Source organism: Odontesthes bonariensis, chromosome 18, assembly GCF_027942865.1.
Source record: "Odontesthes bonariensis isolate fOdoBon6 chromosome 18, fOdoBon6.hap1, whole genome shotgun sequence".
NCBI classification, from domain to species: Eukaryota; Metazoa; Chordata; class Actinopteri; order Atheriniformes; family Atherinopsidae; genus Odontesthes; species Odontesthes bonariensis.
In genome coordinates, this window is record NC_134523.1 from 23,812,044 (window position 1) to 23,839,490 (window position 27,447).

General features: G+C 38.0%; 2 protein-coding genes across 4 annotated transcripts; one reads left to right on the top strand and one right to left on the bottom strand.

The window, feature by feature from the left end:
- Positions 1 to 4,896: 4,896 nt before the first annotated feature.
- LOC142367712 (major histocompatibility complex class I-related protein 1-like) lies at positions 4,897 to 12,065 on the top strand. 3 transcript variants are annotated; one of them, XM_075449735.1, is made up of 7 exons: positions 4,898 to 5,466; positions 5,630 to 5,890; positions 5,979 to 6,257; positions 7,126 to 7,425; positions 7,510 to 7,629; positions 8,820 to 8,863; positions 11,311 to 12,065. In XM_075449735.1, exons 1-7 carry the CDS (start codon positions 5,421 to 5,423, stop codon positions 11,347 to 11,349), a joined length of 1,089 nt encoding a protein of 362 aa, XP_075305850.1. In that variant the 5' UTR covers positions 4,898 to 5,420; the 3' UTR covers positions 11,350 to 12,065. The 3 variants fall into 3 exon arrangements, with proteins under 3 accessions (XP_075305851.1, XP_075305852.1, XP_075305850.1); XM_075449736.1 differs by lacking the exon at positions 7,510 to 7,629 and having other exon boundaries at positions 4,897 to 5,466; XM_075449737.1 differs by lacking the exon at positions 7,510 to 7,629 and having other exon boundaries at positions 4,897 to 5,466; positions 7,126 to 7,342; positions 11,311 to 11,352.
- Positions 12,066 to 13,286: 1,221 nt separating this feature from the next.
- On the bottom strand, positions 13,287 to 25,556 carry LOC142367715 (major histocompatibility complex class I-related protein 1-like). The gene is made up of 7 exons (XM_075449742.1): positions 25,172 to 25,556; positions 23,566 to 23,654; positions 18,517 to 18,783; positions 18,046 to 18,324; positions 16,910 to 17,212; positions 14,631 to 14,723; positions 13,287 to 14,403 (listed from the first exon to the last, which is right to left on the bottom strand). Exons 2-7 carry the CDS (start codon positions 23,633 to 23,635, stop codon positions 14,399 to 14,401), a joined length of 1,017 nt encoding a protein of 338 aa, XP_075305857.1. The 5' UTR covers positions 23,636 to 23,654; positions 25,172 to 25,556; the 3' UTR covers positions 13,287 to 14,398.
- Positions 25,557 to 27,447: the final 1,891 nt, after the last annotated feature.

Consider the following 27,447-nt stretch of genomic DNA (forward strand, 5'->3'; position numbering starts at 1 on the left):
TTTTTTTCTCAATGTTATGTCATAATCAAATTAATTTCCAGAAATATACCAAGTGAAATATATTTTTATATTACAATGCATTATAAAATGTTTAATTAAATTATACAACTTTGTCTTTATTTTATTTACAAAATCAGAATCATTTATTTCACCAGGCTTCTTCAAATGGCGGCCCGCAGAACCGACTTCCATGTGGCCCAGCATATTGTTCTGACAGAATAAATGAATAAATATATAAAAATCAGAAGCCTTCAGACATTTCTACATTGATGGAATAAATTCCTACAGTAGTACGGACTTTGAATGCAACACTGGGTTACATAGCAACGTTAAACCCATAATGCACCACGTTGTTGTGTTTTGAAGATGTTCGAGTAGAATTAGCGTTCTGCGAGCACATCTTTTTCAACCCCAAAGGGGAAAATTGACAACGAAAACCGTAGATTTAACTCCGCCTGGAAATACTTTTTTATTTCACCGTCACATTCAAACGCAAAACCGATGTGTTGGATGTGTAATGAGTGTGTGGCGGTGTTAAAAGATAACAATGTGCGGAGGCACCACAGCGAGAAGCACCTAGCCTGATTAACATAGACTTTCAAATCTCTTCGAGATTCTGGTCTGACCAAGACCATAACGAATACGATTCGAAATGGCCTGGTCAACCCGCCTCCCTCGGGTTGCTACTGGTTGTGGCCAGAAAAGGCTGTCAGTGTTGCCAAAAAAAAAAATCACAAGAAGTCGCTATTGGCTCTCTGAAAAGTCGCTAAAAAGTCGCTAGATTGCGTCATGACGTCATAGGTGACGTAACCACGCCCATATTATATATTTTCGCTCCTACCCGAGCCGAAATCAGCCGGCCTGAAGCTGATTTCAGCTTTAAACTCTGTAAACTTTAGCAACATTTGAAACTTTTCAGGCAAGAAAGTAGTCGTTTAGATCCCCAACATGTTAAAAACCTGCCAAAATACCGGCTATTTACAATTTTGTTCCGACGAATTCGGCGCTACTAAAGCTAGCCGCAGTGAGCAACGCACTTCCGGTTATTTTGACAAAACTAAAAGACCCGTTGCCTTTTATCATAGGGAAAGCCATTACGATAAAAAAGGTGCTTTTGTTTTGAAAACAGGAAGTTAACGTACCCTCGTTGTAGCTAGCTTGAAACTGCTGTTTTGACAGGAAATGACGGTATGCCGGGTTGCCGCCGTCCTGCAGTGCTTCTGTCTCGGCTTGTATTGTGTCGCGGGGCAACTGATTTGTCACTCACAAAACAAGTTAAATTGTCGCTAGATTCAGCCAGAGTGAGCCCGAAAGTCGCTAAGTCGCTAGATTATTTTTTTTGTCGCCAGATATGGCCAAAAGTCGCTAAATCTAGCGACAAAGTCGCTAAATTGGCAACACTGAAGGCTGTGCCTAAGCTTAAGCCAATCACACCACTCTTTCCTCTGACGTATGATTTAGCTACCAGCGGGGCTAACTGGTAGATTAAACTCTTACCAAAGCCAGTAGGGAGCAAGGCGAAAACGTCTTTCCTGTCAAGAAATGATTCAAGGGCTGTTCTTTGCTCGATTTTTAACGAGAATCTCCCGTCGAACACTTTCATTACAGCATCTACAGCAGTGTCAAAAGCTTGACGCTGCTCCATGTTGATATTGAATGAAGCGCTTCCGTGTACAATCCATGGGTTGAGTGGCAGTTCAACCACGTCACTACCTTGAACACGCCTCTACCCTGGGCCGTTGGCGCTGCTCAAAGTTGATTGCTTCCCGACAAAGTGGGTGGAGTTCCCATTTTTTCGGGAACTTGAATCCACCTGAATGAGCAGTTTGCCTGAGTAAGTGTAGCAGAGCCGAAGGTGTTGCGTCACTGCGAGGGCGGAGCCTGGGTAAGAAGCACCAGACTTTCTGCTCAAACTTTCCCAGGGGATCACAGGAGAGGGCTGCTAAAGTGGAGAGTTTGATTGCATGTTACAACAGGAGCTGTGCAACCACAGTGCAGCCATGCACAGCCCAAAGAAAGAGCTACAGCAGCATCCCTCAAAGGAGAAAAGGCCATTTACAGACGCAGAAACAGCACTGCATGCGAGCAGTCCTAGATGAGATGATAAATGATGACAAAATTGTGTGACAAAAAGTGTGACATCTGCCATAAAAAATGTTCCTCTGTCAGACACTTCAAACTTTCGCAGAATTGAAATTCTTGCAACAGATGTGTTTGAGATGCTGCTGGAGCACCTGAAGAAAGCGGATGTTATCTGTAGCAGTGGACCAGTCCACAGTCAAAACTGAGTTTTAACTGCTACTTACTGGTCAAAGACAATTTCTGAGTTGATCATTTCTAATTCTTTTGTCTGAAAATCTGGCCCACCTGAATATGTAATGGAGTAGCCCTGCATTACATGAACAGTTTGATTCAGGCCTCTGTTCAGAAGTAGCACCGTTACACAATGTGTACTACTCTAAATCTGTAACTAAAAACCTTTCTGTTTTGATTGATATGGTTCAGTTAAACAGTTTAATGTTTAACTTCGTCCATCAGCAGAGTGCAAAGAATAACAATACACTGTATGTTGTGGTCTAACAGCACCATTTAAGCTGCATTAATGACGGCTAATGTCGAAAAAGGTCTAAAATAATGGAAACGGAGCATTTATGGAAGCTTAGAAAGAAGCCAGAAATATTCAACAAAAACTTTAAGATTGACAACAAGTTAAAATGTTCATGGTTTCAGGTGAGTCAATCAAAGTATTTGACTGCAACTAACAAATACTGATGAATAGAATCAAATGTGATATAATAAACCCCAAAAATAAAGTACTTGTACTGCAGTTTCAATGTCTAATCCAGGGGTCCCCAACCACCGGGTCGCGGGACATTTCAAACCGGGCCGTGAGATTGGAGGGGGGGGGGGGTTATAATTATTATTATTATTATTTTTTTTTTATTTGAATTAAAAAAAAAAAGACATGGTTCATTTAAAGTAGAAGCAGGTTCCAGTTCAACAAGTTTTTGTTTTTACAAGGAAAGCTGAAACAAACTGAGACTGAGCCAAGAGGAAGAGACGCAGGATGCAAATTTTTAATGGGTGAAAAAAAACAACAACATGAATAGATGTTTCCTCCTCACAGGTATCAAACTTACATGACAAAAGACAGTCTCAGTGCAAAGTTCCAGGAACAAGACAGCCTTAAATCAAATCTCCATGACGACAGAAGTCCTGAAATATCCAGTTATCAAACTAACGATCTGCTTCAGTTTCTCCAATATTCTTTCTCAAGCTTGTTTTAAATATATTTTTACTGCTGCCGAGTCCGACTTTTATGACCCAACATCTGGTCAAATTTTGCCCTACATTGCCCCTTTTGGTCACCTACATATTGCAACTTAAAAATTGATATTTTTGTTAAAAAGATTTTAAAAAGTCAGATTTTTTATGCAAAATTCAATCCTGGATTTATGGATCATTCGTGTCTCACAGATCCTGAAAGCATCCTGAACTGTCTGAGAGACTGAAACCAGAGTCCAGATCACTCCTTGATGTCATGTATCCACATGTTCTGTGAAAAAAGATCAACAAAGATTATTTTTTTATTATAAACTGTAACAATCTAACCAAATCTAAACTGAAGTCTAAACTGTAAGGTCAATAAATAAGGAACATTTCCCTTTGTTGCAGTTTTGCATGAGGACAACAGAGATCATTCTGGGGATAAAGGCCTTTATGAACCCTTCAGATCAGAGGTGTGACCAGAATGGCATGTGTGGGTGGCAGTTAGCTCATCTGGGGGGGCAGAAAACAATACCTGAAAAAAATCGGTGGAAAACCACTTCTACAACTTCAAGCATAATAATAATAATAATAATAATACAAATAATAATAATAATAATAATAATACAAATAATAATAATAGTAATAATTCAATTCGGTAATGAAAATATGGTCACATTAGCATAAATCATGACTGTCAATTTTGTTAACAGTGTGGAATTTTTTTATGATTTTTTTTGTGTGTTCACCAAGTAACTGCCAAAGAGAAGAAATTAAGCTGAGAGTAGAAATAGGAACATGAATCTAAGTTGTCAGGTATTTAAATTAGGTTGACGAAAGCTCAAGCTGCCCACACATGCACTGTATGGGCTTAAAGTAAACTCCCGCACAGCGTTGTGCTATTTCAATGGAGGAGGACTGACAGACACGTCCCCTATTCAAACGAACCAACTGGAAAGCAGTTTTGATGATTGTTCTGCCCCTTAACCCCTTTGCCATGTTGCAAATATGTCCTATTTTGGAGAGGTTTTTAGACCAGGACTTTAGGATGCAATAGCTTTTGTTTAACATGCTCCACATTCTCCATTGAGGGTTTAAATTCAAGTAGATACTTGGGGCAAGACATCCAGCCAACTCCAGCTTTTTATTACCTTCATTAAGTCTACATTTCAGATCATTATATACAACAAAAACATCCGAAAATGTGAAAATCGCCCTTTTTTTCAGCAGCAAGGGTTTAAGGTTACGGAGGGGGGAACACGATAACAAAAAAATAAATAAAGCTATCAACTTTGCAGATATATCCTTTTTTTAAATCACCACCTGCATTTATTCTATCAATACAAGACACAAACAGAGATAATAAATTGTGGCCTTTTTTCAGTTTTCTTTGGATGGACAGGGCTTTTCCAGGGGGGCTATAATTTACAACTGAGGAATGCAAGAAAGTCCTACATCATCATCAAGATGGAGAAGATTATCTGAATATCTTTAAGTTCACTGGCTAAGTGTTCAACTAAAACTGTTACAGAAGATATTGCATGTAAAACTAAGTATTTCTGGGTGGTTGCTGAGAAAAAACTTGTGTTGAAAAGGTCAGTCAGTGCTTCTGCACAGAATATTTTAAAAGATATCAAGCAGGAGTACAGCAAAGATTCCACTTCTAAACTACTAAACAGAGAAAACGAAAGCATTTAAGAAAACTTTCAGGTTAAGCAGGTTTTTGTTTTGAGGGGAATTTGATAGACTCTAACAAAACACCAGGGGAAAGTGCAACAAGGAAGAGATAAACAAAAAGATCCTCCACTGTGAACGCTCAATGGAAAAAAAACAAGAAGACATTTCTTAATTTTAGTCTGAAAATATAAGTAGACAACAAAAGACCTTCTTAACCACTTTTAAATCACTGCCATCAGGCTGTTATGAACCCAAACTTTTTCTGTGTCTAATTATATTTTATTGTACTTAGATTTAGATGAATGTTTCTGTCTCTGCCCCTCCCCCACTGTCTCCTCCCTTCTCGTACCTTCCAGGTGAGATGCATTTCATCAGTAATAAATGTCCTTTTACTTTTGTTTTTAAGAACTAGATAACATGAGCTCCTGAGCAGGTCGATTCTTAAAGCTATATTTATTCAGAGCTACAAAAACAAAATGAAAAGGATATTGTTGCTTCTCTTCTGTCACGTTTCATCAGCAGGTACTCACTTTTTGTCACATCAGTCATGTACCTTGTGTTTGCTTCATTTTTTGTTTAAATCCTGTGACTGGTGTAATTGGCTGTGTGCACATAGGCCTTCATTATATTACACTCTGAATATCATTTGATATCTTATTTAATACTGAACACTGTTTTCCTGCAGTGAAACTGACGGCATCGGCCACTGCGTTTTTTGGAGTTCCAAATTTTCCAAACTTTATGGGAAATACTGAGCTGGATGAGACTCAAGTGGATTTCTGTGACAGTAACAACAACAGAAGAATAGATCCACTTTACCTTGAAAGAATGTCCCTTTTCTTTAATCAACCGTTCTTGAATGTAGCCGATGGAGAGTGTTTTCATTTTTGGCCCCCTGTGTTTAAGATTAATATTGATACGCTGAGGGAACTTAACCCTGATGAAGGTAAGGAGCAGGTGTATGTTTCATGTTGGTTGTTACTATTCGTACATCCATACATCTGTGTCAGCTGCTGTCTGTTTGTCTTGCTCAGATGTCCACATCCTACAGGGTATGATAGGCTGTGAATCGAATGATGCGACTGGAGATATCGTCCCTTTTGTACAGACTGCTTATAATGGCGAGGACCTTTTGGAATTGGACCTGAGAAAGCACAAACATAATATTACATGGATTGCTCACAGTCCGCTGGCTGCCATCATCAAACCAAAATGGGACATTCAGCAAGAAGAAATAGCAGCCATCCAGAGTGTGATTGGAATTTGCACTAGTTTTTTACATCTTTCTGCCTCCAACCTTCTGCTGATGCCAGGTAGAGTAACACAATTCCGTATTTCATGGATAAAACAATGTTCATACATTTTTCTCTGACTGAATGTACACTGTATAAAAGTGTCAGTCTGCTCAGCACCTTCATTTGGTCCTTTTCTGTGGCATTACAGTTTGATTGAGCTCCAACAAGGCACCAGAGATTAACAGTTTAGCAGTTCATGATGCTGTGTTGTTACTTTCAGTCAAAGCTAAGCCTATGATACTGAGTACATAATTAGGAAATAAGTTTACAGATTTTTTTTCCTTGGGAACAGAAGCAGCACCATATCAGTGCCAACACTGTGATTGCCTTGCTGTGAAGCATAACAACAGATCTCCTCTCTTCTTCTCTGGATGTTTTTATATTTATTAAGGATGCACAGATATATTGTCAAACACCAGCATCAGCTGATATTCAGCTTGTTGACTGAAATCAATATATTGACAAGCAGGATAACATACAGCAATTAGAGTGGGCGATTTTCTCTTGTGTGTCCCAGTTGTTTATTTGCATTGTATTAACAATTATTTTCGTTAGGGTTAAAGGTTTGACAAGCCAGTGTTTTCACCCTTTTTACAAAGGAAGCTTAAATGTAAAAGGTTATAAGAATGCTTTGTATGAAGGAGAGATCCATCAGTGGTTTGGAGAAGAGCTGAAATGGTTTGACACTGTTCAGTTACTGTCATGATCTCCATTACATTAAAGGTGGCATATGTTAATTTTAGCAATGGGACACAATTGTCTGAGGTCTTACTGAGATGTTCGAGACTGGCTTTAGTCAAAATACTTTTTTAACAGTTATCAAATGCAACTTTAACTGTTTCCTTCTGTCTTGTTCTCTCTATCCCACCTTTTCTTTCTCAAAAAGATCCCTCAGTGTCTCTTCTCCAGAAGACTCCCTCCTCTCCATTCACCTGCCATGTGACAGGTTTCTACTCCAAAAGGGTCTTGATATTCTGGAGGAGAGATGGAGAGGAGATTCACGAGGATGTGGAACATGGAGAGATCCTTCCCAATAACGATGGGACCTTCCAGATGAGTGTTAAAATGAGCGTTTCGTCAACCTCACCTGAAGACTGGGAGAGGTACGACTGTGTGTTTCAGTCCGCTGACACTAAAAAAACCATCACAGTCAGACTGGAAAAAGCAGCGATCAGGAGCAACAGGGGTACGTTAGAGCAAAGGACTTCATAAATGTAACATTTTCTTCTCTATGCTGTTATAGAAATAAAGTATTACTCTTTTATTTTAGTTCTAGTTTCTCCCTCAAGGATCTCTGCTTCTACAATCATTGCAATTGTTGAGGGGCTGCTGCTGCTGGTGCTGGTGGTCTGCATCATTGGATTCTTTCTTTGGAGAAGGCATCTTAACGGTACACATAATAGATTCAAAGATTCGAAAAGCTTTATTTATCCCAAGGAAAATTGCTGTGCAACAGTTAAGGTACAAGGGGGAAAGTACTAAAGTAAAGTAAAATAACATCAAATAAAGCTAAGTAACTGAATACAATAACACATTTATCTATTTACAGCTTGGTTTCTAACTTAACATTCACAAAAAAGTATGTGAATCATTTTTCCTATTGTAATCTCTTATCTGTATTTCCGGGTTAAGACCTGCAAACAGTAAGTCAGATAAACAGATTAATGACACTTTGATCATATCATATCATCAATTACTTAAAGGGGAACTCCGGGGCATTTGAAGCGTGTTTCCATTGCTAGGGGTTGTCAAATAGTGATAGTATGACACAGAGAGATGCGTATCTGCGCTCCCTGTGTGGAGATTGCTCTGTCCGCACAGCATGTCATGCGAGGCTAATACGTGGTGGCTAAGGGGCAAGTGCTAACCCTTCCACGTAAAACAACAACTTGCACACTGCAGAAACGTCACACCACTTTATAACCCATCCGACAATAAAGTCACAAGCCTTACCATCAAAACCATATGCATGGTTCTCACATTACTGGCATGGGGACGTTCAAGTATTTAAAACATTACAAAAATATTAATGGGTATGTATTGTTGTAATGTTTTAAATACTTGAACGCAGTTTTTCTAGAGAATATAATTGTTTTGTATATGGGATTATTCTCCATCGACTCTTCTGGGCTTTCACATGCGCGAGCCTACAACCAGCCGGTGAGTTACATGCTGTTTATAAAGTTGTTTTGTAACGTCCCCATGCCAGTAATGTGAGAACCATGCATATGGTTTTGATGGTAAGGCTTGTGACTTTATTGTCGGATGGGTTATAAAGTGGTGTGACGTTTCTGCAGTGTGCAAGTTGTTGTTTTACGTGGAAGGGTTAGCAGTTGCCCCTTAGCCACCACGTATTAGCCTCGCATGACACGCTGTGCGAACAGAGCGATCTCCACACTGGGAGCGCAGATACGCATCTCTCTGTGTCATACTAGCATTATTTGACAACCTCTGACAATGGAAACACGCTTCAAATGCCCCGGAGTTCCCCTTTAAATGTGAATATTTGTAATAGCTCAGTTCTTTCTAGTTGTGTCTTTATTGTCTTTATTAAAATCTTGTTTTGTTTCATGCTTGTAGCCTCAGATCCCTCAGAGATAGAAATGCAGATGGAAGCATTCACAGTGAGTACTCCATCGTGAAAGTTTTTTTTTTCTTTCTATGAAATCAAATCACTGTACATGATTTACTGAAACCCTTTTTAGACATGAGATTCACAAGATGGGCTGCACAATGGTGTGGTGGTAGTGTGCATGTTTGTGTGTCTCGTTTGTCTTTGTGTGGCCCTGTGATGGACTGGCGACCTGCCCAGGGTGTACACTCCCTCTCCCCCAATGACTGTGCTTCTGGGCAGTTGTAGAAGCAACAAACGGATTCATTCAGTTATCTTGCATATGAATTTGCAGATAAGAAAGAAAATCTTCAAACATTATTTTCTCCACTTCATTAGGATCTGAGAAAACACACTCAGATGTTGCATCTATAAACCTAAGGGGAGCAATTGTGTAGCAAAGATTTGGTTAAAGTTGTCATTTATTGATTCAAAACATTATCTGTCAGATTAATCTGAAAAGCAGCAAATTTACAACTTTCCTCTGGCTGCTGATTCCTTAATGTGACTGCAGCCATTCAGACTTGCACCATGCAGATGGTGATTTCTAAGTGTTACAAGGTCCAACCTTCCAAGATAACTTGTTACTGTTTTGTACCGAAAAAGTTGTTCATTCAGTCATGATGCATGTTTAGGATCAAAGACCAAAATCAAAAATAAATCAATATATGAGGAAATAAATCATTAAAATAGATAAATGATCAATTAAATACATGTGTTTTCATATTTTCCATTTATCTTTCAATTTATTTTTTACTTACTTTATATTTTTTTCCAGATTTATTTTTATTTCCACATTTATATATTTATTGATTTACACATATATTCATCAATTTAGATTCACTTTTCCACATTTCCTAATCTGCACATGTTTATTTTCACACTTTTCAACATTATTTCTTTAGTATGTAATAAGGTGGGCATTACCAACCTTGCACTAAACGAAAGCATGATTGATCATCTACGAGCAACACCGTCAACCAATCAGCTCTCAACATATCCACATGAAACCAGCTTATTAAATTAGCTCTGGCCTACTTTCTTATGAGAGACAATGGCCTCCTGTTAGGAGATTGCTGGTGAACTAAGGGAAATTGTTGATTTAGCTCAGAATAATCCTAGATTCTTGATCTTCGATAGTTTAGTTTCCATCAGATTAATAGAACGCAGCTTTTTTCAATAAGAGGATTCATCCACAGAGAAGATTGTGGTATGTGACAGGATGGAGTCCTCTCCTCTGGCCCTGCATATATGAGCAGATGCATTTGTCAGTGTGCGTTTGTAGGTAGGCTGCAGTGGCTGTCATTCTCAAACTGTCATTTTAAAGAGGTTTTTACTATGGATTCACGTCTGTTGGTGTGCTTTTGAATCTGTGTACTTTGCACTTATCTTTCATTTCTTGGGGGTCCAAACATAACCAGGTGGGATGTTTGGGCAATATTAACTTTTAAAAAGAACCATTTGTAATTCAAATGAATACATACATCCCCTTTGTCGCCACACATAGGAAAAAAAGAAGGCTGGAGCTATGATTATTTTGGCATAATTGTATATACTAGGGCCGAGCGAGTTAACTCGTTATTATCGCGTTAACTCGCTAATTATTTAACGCTGATAAATATTTTATCGCGCATTAGCAGGTTTTATTATTTATTTTATTATTGTAAAAGTCTGTTGCTCACAGGCTTTTATTTTGTAAAAGTCTGTTGCTGTCTGCTATGGAACCAGAAAAGAAAGTAATCGGCGGATCCACCAAACATGGAGAAGGGTACGGAACTTTTACTCGGCCATTTTCATTTTAAAGTTCTTCCAGACAGCGGAGTCGACAGAACCAAAGTAATCTGTAAACACTGCCAAGTTGAATTGTCTTCTCAGCGTAGTAGTTCCAGTCTAAAATATCACTTAAAGGCAAAACACACAACTGATAGCAGCAAGTCATTCAAGGAAACAGACAGTGGAGCGAGGCTTCTACATAAAAACTACAGAAAGATGCTGATGTTAAAAGTGTGTTTGCACAACAAATGTTATGGCACTTTCATTCATATGGCAGCACATTTAAAATAAAACTAAATGCTAAAAGCTATACACTACTTTTGGATTCATTTTTGGATTTTGCGTACAAATGCAATTAATCGTGATTAATCAGGGAAATCATGTGATTAATTAGATTAAACATTTTTGCCCAGCCATATTATATACGTATAAATAAACCTTTCATCACAACGTAACCAGGGTTGGGAAGAACTGTGACAGGCAATAATATTCAACCTAAAATAGTACTATTGGCACAATAAGTGTTCAAATATCTCACCCCTAACACATTCTATCCAAATGAAAACATATTCTTCGGTTAGAAAGTTGAGAATAAAAGCAAGAAATGCAACCATACAGTGATGCCAAATAAGAATTCCGAGCATCTGACCAATGATAAAATGTCCATTTCCATCTGTGTCTCAACAGGCTTCAAGTGAAGACAACAGTGAACTCCAAATGAAATAATGATGGGAGTAAAACTGGTATTTTTTTTGTGTGGACGACCAAAAGAAGAGGCAAGCTGACTGTAAAATGACACCATTGGTCAGCCAGCTGACTGGAGGAATTTTACCCCTCACAGTTCATCATTTTATGTATAAATGTTGTGCATAAATATGATGGTGCAACCTCTCTTTAAGGTTAAAACTATACTTTAACTTTTTTTCTTCAACATTTTCATTTAAAAAATCAGTATATGAAAAACAAAAGTCATCTTTTGATTTACAAAACATGTATGTTAATAGAGCTGATATATTTCCTCTGATTAAGGTAAGACTGTAATAATGAAGTTAATAATTGATTTATTGCCCCCAGAAGTTGCCCCTTTGTCATTTTAATCAATTGTAACATTATTATAATAAGTCACATTAACCCACTGAATCACAGATAAAGGTACACATCAGTGTAATCACAGTAATCCTTTTTAGCTTGTCGGAGCCATGTTTAATTTTTATTTTGTGAAGTTTTCCCTCAACCACTGGGGGTTGTATTTCATTTCTTGCATTCTACCTGAGGCTGAAGCTGGCCCGGGGTCATGCTGGGTTATTTGAGGTCAACTGTCATGTTACTCAGGTGTTGCTGATTGGAAGGGGCAAACAGTTTTCCAATGTGCTCGGTTTAAGTTTTTTTTGCTTTGTTTAATGGAAATGGAAATAAATCGCTGATATGATGTGAAACACAAAGTAGGAGTCTCGTTGTGATTTATACCTGAGTTCACATAAAAACATTGCCTACCAGCAAACAATACATGTATTACTCTATTCATGGGTACCAGTGATGTCACGTCTCTTGTTAAATGCAGACGCATCAGTTTGTTACATTAATCCAGGAAGTCTACCCCATACATTTGAAGTGAAGGTAATTGAAGGTCAGGAATTTGAATTTGCCTATTTTGAACGAGTATTTTGAATGAAGGGGAAAAGGCTTTATTACATTGTTGAATTGAATATGTGTGCATTTTAAATTGTACTTTATACAGAAGTTTTCATAAGACAGCCATCCTCCATGATCATTTATTTAGGTCATTCATACAGTTTGCCCTCTAACTGACAAACTGCAACAGCTATGGCTGTTGTCCTCTATGGGCACAGGTGGTTGTAGAGGAAGCAAGGGGTGTCTTTATTTTTAGATTCATTCATCTCACATTAAACAATCAAACATCATGCTTTTCTGCCCAGGAAATACAACTGTTTATCAGCAGTATAAAGATGATGATTCCTACAGAGCTAATCTTTATTGTTTTTGGGTTGCTGCAGGTAGCCTATATTGCTGCAGTGAGCTATCTTTTGCTAGCTATTGTTCATTCACAGTCAATCACATCAGTTGTTGACTTTATTACACCATTTGATGTCTAAATCAGGTCTGTGCACCCAGTTTCTCAGATAGATCACTGCTGTTGTCAGGATCTATAAGGTCACAAACACTGAGGCACTAATCCTTCGGAAACAGACTGGTGGAACATCATTTGGAATTTTAAAAAAATTACTTCAAATCTAGCTGATATGTGACTAAAATTATATAAAAAAAACAATGAGTAATTTTAGTTTTAGCTGCAAATGTGTATTCATTCATTTCCATCTCAAATGATCTTTTTACAGATTGTTACATTACTGCCACATTATCACCTTTAAACTTAATTTAATGTTGCAATCTGTGGAATAGCATCGACTCAAATAAAATATCAAAGTTCTGAACTCAGTTATGCAAATGTTCACATTTTTCTAATTTTTTGTGAAGCTTAAAGGAGAGAAAATAAGGTGGGAAAATAAATAAGCATGCTATGTCATCAGTGCTTGAGGCCTTTTATAAAACTTCAAAGAATTTAATGAATTTAATTTAGCTCTTTTTTCATTTAAAGACATTAAACTAAAGGTTAAAACAAAGAAGACACACACTAGCAAAAATAAAAGCAATCGATTTTTATTAAACACAGAAGTTTTCAGTCGGACATCCTAATCATCCACAGGATACTCCTCCCTGGCATATAAAAGCATCACATCATCGCCCTTCAAAATACTTGGCTGGTGCTCTATCAACTCTCATTAGTCAGTCATTTTAATACATAATTATAAAAAATAATGAAATTCATATGACAATTCATATTGCACCTTCTTTTCATTCTTTGTTTTACCTTTAAAGAAAAAAGATTAGTACCGTATAGCCACGTTTATGACAATTTTTAACAACAAATAATTGCATTAAAAAAAAGTATTTTCATTAAATACGGTTAAATACTTCTTCCTCTGTCTTTCAGCTTTTATTGACTGTTTAATCAGTGTTCTGGGTTGTATCTGTAAGAGTGGTTAATAAAAGAGACTTCAAATTTAATTTGTGAACAAAATCCAGAAAATCCCCTAATTTTGCCAAGCTACTGAAGCACAATCTGTGATATATTCATGCTGCAAAACAACACTTAATATAATAAGAATTTCCTATATAAGTGCTATATTTCTTTACATAAGTTCATCATATTTCTCCCTTTCATTTTCTTCATCTTAATCATTCTGTCTAGAAAATCTAACACTGGTGAAATTGGTTCTGTGGCTGTCAGTGGAGATTACACAAGCCAAGCAGAATCAGCACCATATGGCACACACCCTCAAACACTAACTTGGTGCAACATTACAGCTTATACATTTATACGGCAGAAAACAAGATGATGCATAAGCTTTACGTTACCATACTGTTATCACTGCAATACACGAGTCAAAGAGCAGAGACTTCTAATTCTATGAGACTCCAAAGAAAAAACGAGAATAAAAAAAGTGAGGCCTGAAATGTCTATTTTTGTAGCTTTAAATGAAGTGCTAACAAAATGCTAAAGGAATTATTCAGTCAACGGATCAGAAGACTAGAAATGCCACAGTATCTATTGATTAAATAGATATATTTGACAAAATCATTTCTAAATCATTTCTCCATATTTCACAGATTCTATTCGCAAGATCAGTCGTCTTGAAGTCAGTCACATCTGCACTGGGTCCAGTTCAACTTAATTTTACTGGTCAAAACAGAATTACCCTGAAAAAGAGAAAAAAATATATTTGTTGATTATTGTTAATTCATGAAATTAAAACTATTGTTTGATCAGGTAAAAACTGACTTTATATTTTCTTTTCTTTATGTTTTGCATACTTATTATAACCAGTTCGAGCCAAGTATTTTACACGTGGACTAAACTAGCATCACATACATGACATAAACCACCATGACTGTGGCTTTTGCCTAAAAAAAAACATGTGACTCACTACGACTGCTCCATATCTTGATGAACAATCCAGCTACACAGACGAGCGTCACAACAGCTCCAATAACAGCAGCAAAGTGTATCCTTGAAGAACCTGGAAGTATAAGAAAATATTTACTCTTTAAGTCATTATTCTCCATTCACAAAATGTCGTGTGATCAGAAAGTGTTTGTAGTGGTTGATGAAACAACTCTGGACATTGTTCTTAGAATTCAGACGGTGATACTTATATTTTGTGCATCCTTTGGTATGTGACCAAATTGTTTTTTAGTGGCAGTGTACAAGCCATTGGCTATTTTATTAAGTTTATTGTCATAATTGTGGTATGAAAGTGCAACAGTCATAGTGTAACTGCATTAATTGCTTTTAAAGCAATACAATGTAACTTCTCAAAAAGCCCATTATGGAGCTCCCCCTACAGGCTGTTCCGAGAGCAACTCTAGTCCGGTCTCTTGCTTTGTCGGCCTCTCTCTTTCTCTTCCTTGATTCATCAGTCAACGTCTTCTTCTGTTTCTTCGGTGCCTCTTCCATGATGATTGTACTGACAATTTTGCGCTAGCTTAGCCTTATACCTGGGAGCGTGAGAGGGGTCTATTTGTTTTTGCGGTAGGTGTGCCAGAAAGCAAGTCGAAGTACTTCCGCTCAGCTCCCGGGCCGCTCCAGCGAAGTTACATAGCGCTGTTTTTCCAACTTAGACCCTCGAAGGGCATAGGAGAAAGGCCAATCGTAATATTAAAACTCATTCTAGCCGCACAATTTTTTTCAAGCTGTTATTTTAAGGTAGAAATGTTACATAGTATTACTTTAAGTAATACATCTATCTTTTAAACATTTCATTATGCAATGATTATGAATAAAGAATCCTATTTGTTTTTTTGTTAAAACTATTAGAATTTGTTTTGGGATGCCAGAGAGTTGTGCTTCATTAAAATTAAATTCATGCATGCAACAAACAGTTTTCTAAGAGACTCAGGAATACTGATCCATGACCATTTGAAAGGTGGTAATCACTGACACCTCACTGCAAGAACGTACAAGCTTACATCTGTTGGCTCGAGTCTATGTGTATAGAGTTTACATGCACTCCCTTCGATTCCTGGCCTCTTCCTATAGAACAATTCTGCTTTTGTGATGGTCAATATGACTATAACTGGTTGTCTGTAGGAGGATGCTGTTGCAGGAGTCAATTCTGGAAGTGATGAAGGCGTGAATGAGGGTTTCGGCAGCAGAGGAGGAGAGTGTTGGGCGGAGTCGGGCAATGTTCTTGAGATGAAATTGTAAATGGACTGTACTTGTATAGCACTTTTCTAGTCTAGCTGACCACTCAAAGCGCTTCTAACACTACATGCCACATGTAGTTCACACACAATCATACAGCACGTCTACATCTATACACACTACGTGCTTTCTAACATGCATGCATCATGTATGCATCATATATGAATGTGTGTGTGAATGATTCATCAGTAGGCAACGTGGGGTTCAGTGTCTTGCCCAAGGACACTTCGACATGTAGCCCAGGGAAGCCGGAGTCAAACCACCAACCTTACGATTGGTGGGCGACTGCTCTTCCTCCTGAGCTACAGCCGCCCAGAAGAAGGCAGAAGAAGGCAGTTCTGGTGATTTGGCTTATGTGATGGTCAAAGGAGAGGTTACTGTCAAAGATGACTCCAAGGTTGCGACTGTGGGGGGTGGAAACAGGGTGGAGTTGTCGATGGTGAGGCGGAAACTGTGTGGTTTTGGTGAGGGATTTGGGGCCGATAATGATCAGGTCGGATTTGTCACAGTTGAGTTTGAGGAAATTGGTCTGCATCCAGGATTTGATGTCGGCGAGGCAGTTGGAGAGAGAGGAGTGAGTGGCGGGGGTGATTGAGTTGGTGGAGATGTAAAGCTGGATGTCATCGGCATAACAGTGGAAATGGAGACCATGGTGGCGAATGATGTTGCCAAGGGGGAGCAGATAAAGTATGAGGAGGATAGGACCAAGTACCGAACCCTGGAGGACGCCTTGAATTTGGACAAAATGTTGGGGAAAAAAAACCTGGGACTAATAATCTAAGTTGTAAATTATCTTTTAATGACTATAGAAACAGAAAAAATGGTGTTTGTTTTAACTGGCTTTGACATGGTGCCATTCAGTCAACAATTAAATGAAAACAGTCAATCTTTGTCCAATAAACTGACTCTCCACCAAATTTCATAAGAATTCCTTAAGTTATCGGAGCTGTCCAATAAGATATTAAATAAACAGAAAACATCTCTTCTGATATCACGTCTTACCGGAGTTAGTCCTGACTATGGCTTTGTCCAATCTGGAAGTGATGTTGCCCTCGAAACTGGAGAACTGAAACACACAGTCGAACCTCGTCCAGTCTTCAGGTGTCAATGAATGAAGCTGCAGGTCAACAGTCATCTGAAAGGTCCCATCATCATTTGGGAGGATCTCTCCATGGTCCACACCCTCATGAATCTCCTCTCCATCTCTCCTCCAGAACATCAAGGCTCTGTTTGGGTAGAAACCTGTAGCATGGCAGCTGACTGGAGAGGAGGGAGTCTTCTGGAGGAGAGACACTGATGGAAAAACTGGAGAGACAGACAGAAGAATGGTTCATTCATCACAAGGTAATATATCTTACTAAAAAATCAACTTAGAAAAACTTCATGAATTCAGATGGGTTTGTTGTTTGAGGTGCTCTTTGGAAGAAATGGGCATAAAATAGATTATCAAAATAAATAGATAAACAAAACACTCCACAGTACTCTTAAAAACAATTAAAATACGTTTCTCTGCTTCTTTATATAATACTGACTTAATTTAACATTTATTGAATTAAACAAAATTAAAAGCTTTTTTGATAATTACTCATGAGCCGGCTGTAGGGCTGTTTTATAACAGCGCAATATAATTAATTGCTTAAAACTATTTTAAACCTTCTGGGGTAGGCTAGTTGGAAAGTACAGTATTACCCTCTGAGATGTAGTACAGCGGAAGTGTGGGAAAACGTAGCATAAAATGGGAATACTCAAGGGAAGCATGAGAACCTCAAAACTGTAGTTCATTTTAGTACCTACCTTTCCACTAAGTTGGAACTCAGAGCAGCTAAAATACAAGCTATTGCATTCAGTGAGAGTTTTACAGATTTACAGAACACTAAAATATGCTTTTGTGTTTTCTTCGACTCGTTTACTTTTGGGGTTTTTTGGCCTTGACAGACGTGGCAGTATTCATTTGTTTATTACTAAAATTATTCTCCCTGCCTTTGTTTCTAACCACACACAAACGTCAAGCAAAAGAAAACTTTAATGCCAACAAACAGTGTACTGCACCTCATGTAATAAGCTGCGGTATACTTCACTTTACTTCTTTAAAACACATTTTTATGTTTATTAAACTAATGTAGGCCCTGTGGTTCTACCTGTTTTCTGCAGAGCGTCATTTGTGTATTTCAAATACATCTTTAGTAAATCCCTGCATTCTTCTGTAAGTGCAATCTTCCAAAACAAACTTCTATGTCCATCTCTTTCCCAGTCGTGTTTGGTTAGGACAGCCTGACGTTTTGGAGTAATCCACGTCTCAGTTTTCAAATCAAATCTTATTAAGTCTTCGCCATCGTAGCCAAATTGACTAAAACCGTTGAAGTCTCCAGTTTCTTCATCCAAATGACATCCATTCATCCTCTGAAAAATGTGGACACCTGAAAGACAGAAGTAGAAAGTGGATCTCTTTCAACCTGACAACTTATGTTGAAACAACACGAAAGGAACTTTTCGAGGAAGAAGTAATACATTTACTGTAAAATTATGCCTGAAATCAGAGTGAAGACTGAACTTTTGTTTACTGACAACTCCAATTAATGTTTAATGGTTTTAAAGATAAACCAACTTACCCTCAGACTGGTTAAAGCGCTGCTTCAAACTTTCAATATTTGCTCTTAAGCTTTCCCGGTTGAAAAGACACTTGTTAATCAACCACTCCTGATGTGAAGGTATATCTTCTAAGAGTTTTCCCATCCAACTTGTACTGGGGTTAAGACCTGGTTTGTTGCTGTTGCAGCCACCCAATTGGACATCATCAAATACTACAGAACCAAAAAACTCTGGAAAGTCTGAGATTCCTGATGTGGCAGTGAGGATATAGGTCAGGGAGTGTGGTGCTGTAGGACAAACATTGAATTACGCATTATTGTTTTTAAATTCTGATGGTTTGATATAGAAATCTTAACAAGAACTATTGATTTGTAGTTATGTATAAAGAAGATTTAAAATATGCACCAATCTGCCATAATCGTATGACCATACACCGAATAGTACTATGGGTACTATGCTTTAAGCTACCAAAGGAGCTCTAACTAGTCTGGGTGTGGACAGAAACATCTCAGGGTGTGCAGTGCATTGTCAGGTGAGGTCTTTGTGGATTGGGCTTCCCACAGATGCCATCAGATTGGAATTTAATGAGGCCATTTGAACCGTTTAGACTCTTTGTCATAGACTCTGACCCCTTCCGAAGCAGTATTTGCGGGGCCGACTACTATCCTGCTGGGAGAGGCTGCTACTGTAGGGTAGGTACTGTTACCATATGGGGGGGCAAGTGTGACTAGTAGGTGGCAAAGTATATATAGTATAGCACACCAGAAATTGTATTGAGGTGCTGATCACTGCGAACAAATCATTTGAAAAACAAAATACCATGACCCCTTTAACAACACATTATGTGGTGGTGGCATGTAATGTGGTAAATTTACAATGACAACATAAAGTAAATTACCAGATTTGTTGGTAATGTTTGTTCCCATTTTCTTATAGCGATCAAGCCATTGTGGTCATTTAGGCCTTTAATAGGGGTATTAGTTAGCTACACGACTATTACAACTTGATTCCCAAAAGAAAAGGGGTACATTCTCTACCTGCAGGATAGCAAAATAGAGTGATAGAGCCCAGAAAAGAAATCGGGATCAGACATTGATGAAAGCCCTCAGCAAGAGATTCACAATTAAAGTTATCTTTCAGTAACAGTGACATAAGTAAGTGGTGATTCAAAGATTCAAAGATTCAAATTCAATATAAACACAAGAAACTTGTGCTAAAGAAAATAAAAAATAAAATAAATAAAATAAAGGACCAGACTCAGTGAATAATTCCCTTCACTCCGTATTATATAGATCAATGAGCAGTGCTGACCAACATATCATTGGGGTCATCAGGTGGGAACCTCCTTTCATCAATGTTTCGTCTAGTTGGGCCCACGACACCTCCAGGAGGCTAGACAATGACCACTGGCGTCCCAGAGTCACCCCCCTAATGCCAGCCAACACTGCCCCTCACACCACAACAACCATAATCTACCTCAGCTTCTCACCAACTGCACACCAGTTACAGCGGGGTGGGGATGCAAACCCTGGTTCGGGTAGGGGAAGAAATAAAAGAGGTAAGAAAAGCAGGAATGGGATTCAAACCCTGGTTCGGGTAGGGGTAATGAAAATATAGAGGGTGCCAGAGGTGGAGGCAGGACAAGACACACTAGCAGATTCAGCAGACAAACTCACCTAAACAGTCCTATAATCACTAAAATACCAGCAAAAACAAAGCCATGCAACTCACTCTCACCAACTGCACACCAGTCACAGCGGGGTGGGGATGCAAACCCTGGTTCGGGTAGGGGAAGAAATAAAAGAGGTAAGAAAAGCAGGACTGGGATTCAAACCCTGGTTCGGGTAGGGGTAATGAAAATATAGAGGGTGCCAGAGGTGGAGGAAGGACAAGACACACTAGCAGATTCAGCAGACAAACTCACCTAAACAATCCTATAATCACTAACAATGCCAGCAAAAACAAATCCATACAACTCACTCCAAGCCAACTCACCCAAAATGGCCGCCTGGTTTCAAAAGGATCACATGTGCCAAACCCTCCACTTAAATAGCTTGAACTTCTTCTTTGCTTTTTCAAAAGTCTGTTTACCCTAAGTGCCCCCCCTGCTGGGCCCCCAGTTGCTATTGAATCTTCTAATCCAAATCCACTGGCTGGATTTTACTGCTTTATCTGAAACCTCCTTCACTATTTTTCTCACACTCTGTCCACTTACACCCAGCTCCCTCAACAATGAGACAACAGACTTTGCAACAAATCCTCTACATCCTACTTCCACTGGACAGATTCTAACCTTCCATCCTCGCTGCTCTGCTTCCGCCCCCAACTCCACATATCTAAGCTTTTTCCTTTCATATGCTTCCTCTACTAATTCCTCCCAAGGAACAGTCAGCTCTATGAAATAGACTCTCATTCTACTCCTAGACCACAAGACTATATCAGGCCTTAGGTTTGTAGAGGCTATTTCCTGGGGAACAACAAGCTTATTTCCTTGCAGTTGCAGTACCTGAACATAACGAACTTAACGGGTCTCCATTTACCCAGAGTTTTAGGTTCTGGGGAGTTGGCAATACATCATATGTTGCCCCTATCAAAAATCTAATACACCTTTCCTCCATACTCCACAGTTCTTTCCAACTAAGCTTTTTCTTTTCTACACCTTCCCAATTCACCCACCGTCCCTGCTTAGCCTGAGCCACTGCCTTTGCACCCCTTAACATTTCCTCCTGTCTACGAATCTGCTCAACAACTAGCTTTCTCTTCTCCTTGGGACCTGCTCTACTCCACACTGGTTTGCCTGGGCCAAGCCCCAAGCCTCCCCGGCCTATTTGCACATTACCCAAAATCTCTGTATGTCTAAGAGTTGCTTCTGCCTCCTGAGCTGCCAATCTTGGTTTCCATTTCCTCCCCTTGGTTGGGTTTGGAACCACCTTACTAACTACCACATCTTTACTCCGAGCTAACAGGAGCTCTGTCCTAACTTTAGTACATTTAAAATCCTCTACTAGACTAGATACTGGGAGCTGGAGTATGCCTTTCCCATACAGTGCCACAGTACTTAAGCATCTAGGAACACCTAGCCACTTCCTAATATAAAAGCTAACTAATCTTTCCATTTTTTCTACAACAGATAATGTAATCTCATACACAGACAGTGGCCACATCAACCTAGGAAACAATCCAAACTGCAGACACCACAGCTTCAACTTTCCTGGAAGCCCTGATTTATCTATTCTATCCAGTCCCTCAACAACATCTTCACGAAACTGCTTTCCATCATTCATGTCTGCCTGGTACCACCTGCCTAAACTCTTCACAGCCTTTTCCCTTATTATTGGAATACTTTCTTCATCTATTACAAACTTTCTATCACTTAATTTCCCTCTACTTATTGAGATACTTCTAGACTTAGTAGGTTTGATTTTCATCCCAGCCCACTTTAGATTTTTATCAAGTCTCTCAAGTATTCTCTTCATACATGGTACTGTTGTAGTCACTAACGTCATATCATCCATGTATGCTCTAATTGGCGTAAGGCGTATGCCATCCTGACGTCTCTCTCCACCTACAACCCACTTGGAAGCTCTAATAATTATCTCCATGGCCATTGTAAATGCTAATGGAGAAATTGTACACCCTGCCATAATGCCTATTTCTAGCCTCTGCCAACCTGTTGTGAAACCTGCTGTACTTAAGCACAGTCTAATATCTTGAAAATATGCTCTTACTAAGTTAACCACTACTACAGGCACTCTAAAATACTCAAATGCTTCCCAAATAAGGCTATGTGGCACTGAACCAAATGCATTTGCTAGATCTAGAAATATAACATGCAAGTCTTTTTTCTCAATCTTGGCTGTCTGAATCTGATGCCAAATCATGCTAGTGTGCTCTAAACACCCTGCGAAACCTGGTATTCCTGCCTTCTGCACAGTAGTATCTATTAAGCTATTCTTTTCTAAATAACTAGCTAATCTCTGTGCAACCAAACTAAAGAAAATCTTCCTCTCTACATTTAGGAGAGAGATCATCCGGAACTGACTCAGGTCCGAGGACTCTTTCTCCTTTGGAATAAGAACGCCTCCTGCCCTACGCCATGCTCTAGGAATAACCTGTTTCTCCCAAACTATTCTTAATTGCCTCCACAAAAACTTTAGGATATCAGGTGCACTTTTATAAAGGCCTTTAATAGGGGTATTAGTTAGCTACACGACTATTACAACTTGATTCCCAAAAGAAAAGGGGTACATTCTCTACCTGCAGGATAGCAAAATAGAGTGATAGAGCCCAGAAAAGAAATCGGGATCAGACATTGATGAAAGCCCTCAGCAAGAGATTCACATTTAAAGTTATCTTTCAGTAACAGTGACATAAGTAAGTGGTGATTCAAAGATTCAAAGTTTTATTTGTCACATGCATAGTTATACACGGTACAACATGCAGTGAAATGACCTTTGACCGCCGTCCACAAAATACAAACTATAAACTATAAAATATAAACTAGGTAGCAAAGTAACATTAATAGAACGTTAAAGTAAAATTAAATATTCCTAAATTAGAATAGTAGAATATCAAATAAAATATATAAGATATATAAGCAAGATTAAAATACAAAATAAGATTAAAAATATATACATATAGAATAAAATAGAGTACAAAATAAAGTAAAGTAAAGTAAATATATGTATGTGCACAAGTTAAAGTCCGAGATATGTACACCGTGTGTGCAAAACCGCAGATTTGTGCATGTGTCATTATGTCATCACCACTTGTCTCCCTGGTAAACAGGAGGGCTGGGTCTGTAACACACGTTACCAGATCACGACTTCTTTACAAACTTCTTAATGGATGAGAAGTTTGTAACTTTCCCCCCCAACAGAATACTAACATGTTAAATCACTCCACTCGGTCATATGGTATCCAGGACTCATACTCATTTCATATGTTTCTGTAATACCAGGCTCTTTTACTCCTCAAATGTTTAATTAGAAAACACTGCAACAGTGGAGTTCAGCATGAATATTGTATGAAGAGTAAAAGGAAAGAAACTCAGTGAAATGTGATAATACCTGGAGATGCAATTTGACAGATGAGAAGAAAAGCAATAAACCTCCTCAGCGGCTTCTTAGTTCCCATCATTTGTCTTCTTTGGACAAAGCTGTGGTCAGGGAAGCAGGAAGTTAATGAGCACTGGAGTTGCAGATGTGTCATAACAAATAAAGTAGAACATTTGTGGTTTTGTGTGTTAATTCGGGCTCAAATAGCTTTAAATATATATATATATATATATATCCTATATACTGTAGCTGTAAAGCACTTTGAATTGCCTTGTGTACGAATTGTGCTCAACAAATAAAATTAACTTGCCTTATATACAGTATATCTATATCTATAAATCCGGATGTTTGCTTCTAGACTGACAGATGTCTAAGTGTGTTTTTGTGTGTTAATGCTGGCTGAAATAGCTTTATATATATATAGATATATATATACATATATATATATATATATATATATATATATAGATATATATATATCTATATATATATCCTATATACTGTAGCTGTAAAGCACTTTGAATTGCCTTGTGTACGAATTGTGCTCAACAAATAAAATTAACTTGCCTTATATACAGTATATCTATATCTATAAATCCGGATGTTTGCTTCTAGACTGACAGATGTCTAAGTGTGTTTTTGTGTGTTAATGCTGGCTGAAATAGCTTATATATATATATATATATATATATATATATATATATATATATATATATATATATATATATATATATATATATATATATATATATATATATATATATATATATATCCTATATACTGTAGCTGTAAAGCACTTTGAATTGCCTTGTGTACGAATTGTGCTCAACAAATAAAATTAACTTGCCTTATATACAGTATATCTATATCTATAAATCCGGATGTTTGCTTCTGGACTGACAGATGTCTAAGTCCCCAACTGTGCTAATTTAAAAAGTTATCAATTCATAAAAAATACTTGATTGTCCAATGGTCACATCGCACTTAACTATTTCATGTTGCATCTGTTTAAAAAGCATGTTACAACACTAGTTTAATCTTATCTGGCCCATATTAAGATCAGATTTATTTGTCCTGCATACACACGAAATTTGTCCTCCGCTTTTAACCCATCCAGGTTGGCACCCGTTGACACACACATGCACAGGGTCACACACTCATGGAGACAGATGCCAACCTGGAGCGGTGGGCAGCCATTCGCAGCGGCCGGGGAGCATGGGAGAACGGTGCCTTGCTCAATGGCACCTCGACCGTGACAAGGAGGTGGACAGACACCCCTCCGCCAATGTTTTTTGAGTGGTGAGAGTGAGAATCGAACCTGCCAACTTTCCGGTTATTGGACGACTGACTCTGATAACCCGCCGATAACCCGAGGTTCTGCCTATTATTATGCACACCATTCTTTAAGAAGTACTTTAAGCCACAGCCTTTCACACTATTAAATAGAATAGAAATATATAGAAAAATAAATAGAAAAATATCAAATCGAATAGATATTCAAGATTTTAGATGACATTAAAATGGCGACAAAAACAGCAGTTAGTTTCACTTCGAGCATTACCTGTAAAATTAAAAAGTAAAAAGTAAAATACGTGTACAGCAGAAATGACAAACTTACCTGTATTGATGTCTTTGCTCTGTATACTTTTCTTACCTTCCCCCTGGAGAGCTGACCACCTGAGAAATCACCTGACCCCTTAATGCTGCATTCACTGACACTTGGAAAAAGGGTGTAAAAACGCAACGTGTTCATTTTGAGGTCATTTTCTGTACATGGGTTAAATTAGGAAAAAACATTGCTCCCTCGTAGTTTGCTTTGCTATTTTTTGTTACTTAAATGCAGATGACAGGCGAGCTAAAAAGGAAAATTCACTTTCCTCTTCTTCTTTTTATCATTAGTAATTTCCCAATTTCAGATTTGGTTGATAAATTCACAGTGGCCTCCAAATGCAGCATTATTATGACCAATAGTAATAGGACATAATGAAGCATCACAGGTTACCAGGCAGAAACTGACCTACTGATCGGCAGCTCCTGTCTGTTGACAAACATTACTACAATAATGCAGATGAGGACAGTGACTGAGAGTATTACAACATCCAAGATATTAATTAGTCGGGATTTTGATAATTATAATTTATATTAAAAAAAGAAGATTTTAAGTTTTTTTTGTTTGAGAAAAAGAACAGAAGGAAACAAATGGGTATGCATACTGACTTTTTCACATTACAAGAGAATATGTTATCAACCATTCAGCACAAAATTAATGATTAAAACAATTAGCATAAAAAATAATATTTTCAAATAGGATAAATTGTATGACTTTACAGAAATAGAGTCAGAGTCAGCTTAAATACCTACTCTGCTGCATCATGGAGTTGGTGTTTATAACCTGCCCATCAAGTCCTAAACAGAGACTCAAAGAAAATGTGTTTATTATGTTCGCTCCACAGTTTGGTAACACAGTTTTCACTCTTTCAATATCTTTTAATCAACTATTGCCAAATACATGTAACAAAACATGTTTTCCTCTGTGCTTTTTGAAGTTCTTTATTGAGTAATTGATGCCGCACAGCAGAACAGACACACAGTTTGCTTTTTATTTATCTACTTACATTCAGCATTTCGAACGGTGGCTCTGTTTTAGTTCCGCTCAAGCTTGCTGGCAACAGTATATAAAACCTGCTTAGCCAGAACATGCCTCTAGTTGTTTTTCTTTATTTCAAAACAATAGTTCATCTCACACATATAAAGACAAGTACAACGTCGTATTTTCTGACATCCTCAGATCTGTACAAAATATAGGAACTCAGTACAATTTGGGGGAGATAAAGTGCACATTCAAAAGGAGAGTTTGTCAGTCAATGAAGGTAGTGTAAAAAAAAAAAAGTAAGAAAACACGCCATCACTAACATACTTCACTGAAATCTGGTCATATAGGCTTTACATGTGTGACCCCGTTGTCTTACAATTCAATGAACACATATTTCTTAAGAAGGACAGAAAAGTTAATAATTTCCATAGCATAAATGTAATTTACAATATCCATCCACTCTCACATTGTGGAAGGTTCAGGAGGCAACCAGTGTCTTCTGAGGGCTTTTTTTACAAGCAGGTACAGTGATACAGTAAAGTTATTGAATAACTTTGTGTATCAGCATCCATAAATAAGCTGACATGAAACCACAAACAATTAATGCATCCGTATGTCATAAATCAATTTAGCTTGAGAAGTGAGATTCAGATTCAAGAGTTTATGAAAAATATTTAAAAGTTGGCTTTACTTTCTGTTTAACGTCAATCTCTATAAATAATTATTTTTCAAAGTTGAGCATATTTCCAAAAAGATTTTCACATTCTGTTCAACATTTGTTCAATGCCTGTTCAGTGAAAATGTTTCCTTTAAGTATTCAATTATTTCTGTTTCATATAAATCACGGACTCTTCATCCTCCAGACTGAAGAGGAGAGGGCCCATTTGACTTGTTATCAGCTTTCAGTTCAAAAGCAACTCGTGCTCCCATTCTGGCAATGCCTTGCAGTCCAGACCTTTCACCCACTGAAAACATGTGGAGCATCATGAAACACAAAATACCAGAAAAAGACCCAGGACTGTTGAGCAGCTAGAATCCTATATGAGACAAGAATGGGACAACATTCCTCTCCCAAAGGGCCAGCTGGTCTCCTCAGTTCCCAGATGTTTACAGATGTTCAAAGAAGAGGGGATACTACACGGTGGGAAACATGGACCTGTCCCAACTTTTTGAGGCAAGATTGTCTAATATTTTTCATGAAATAATGAAATATCTCATTTCTAGTAATAATATGTCTATTTACTATGTCTATCTATTTAAATAACTTTATTATAAATTAAACATATTAATTTTTTCCTAGT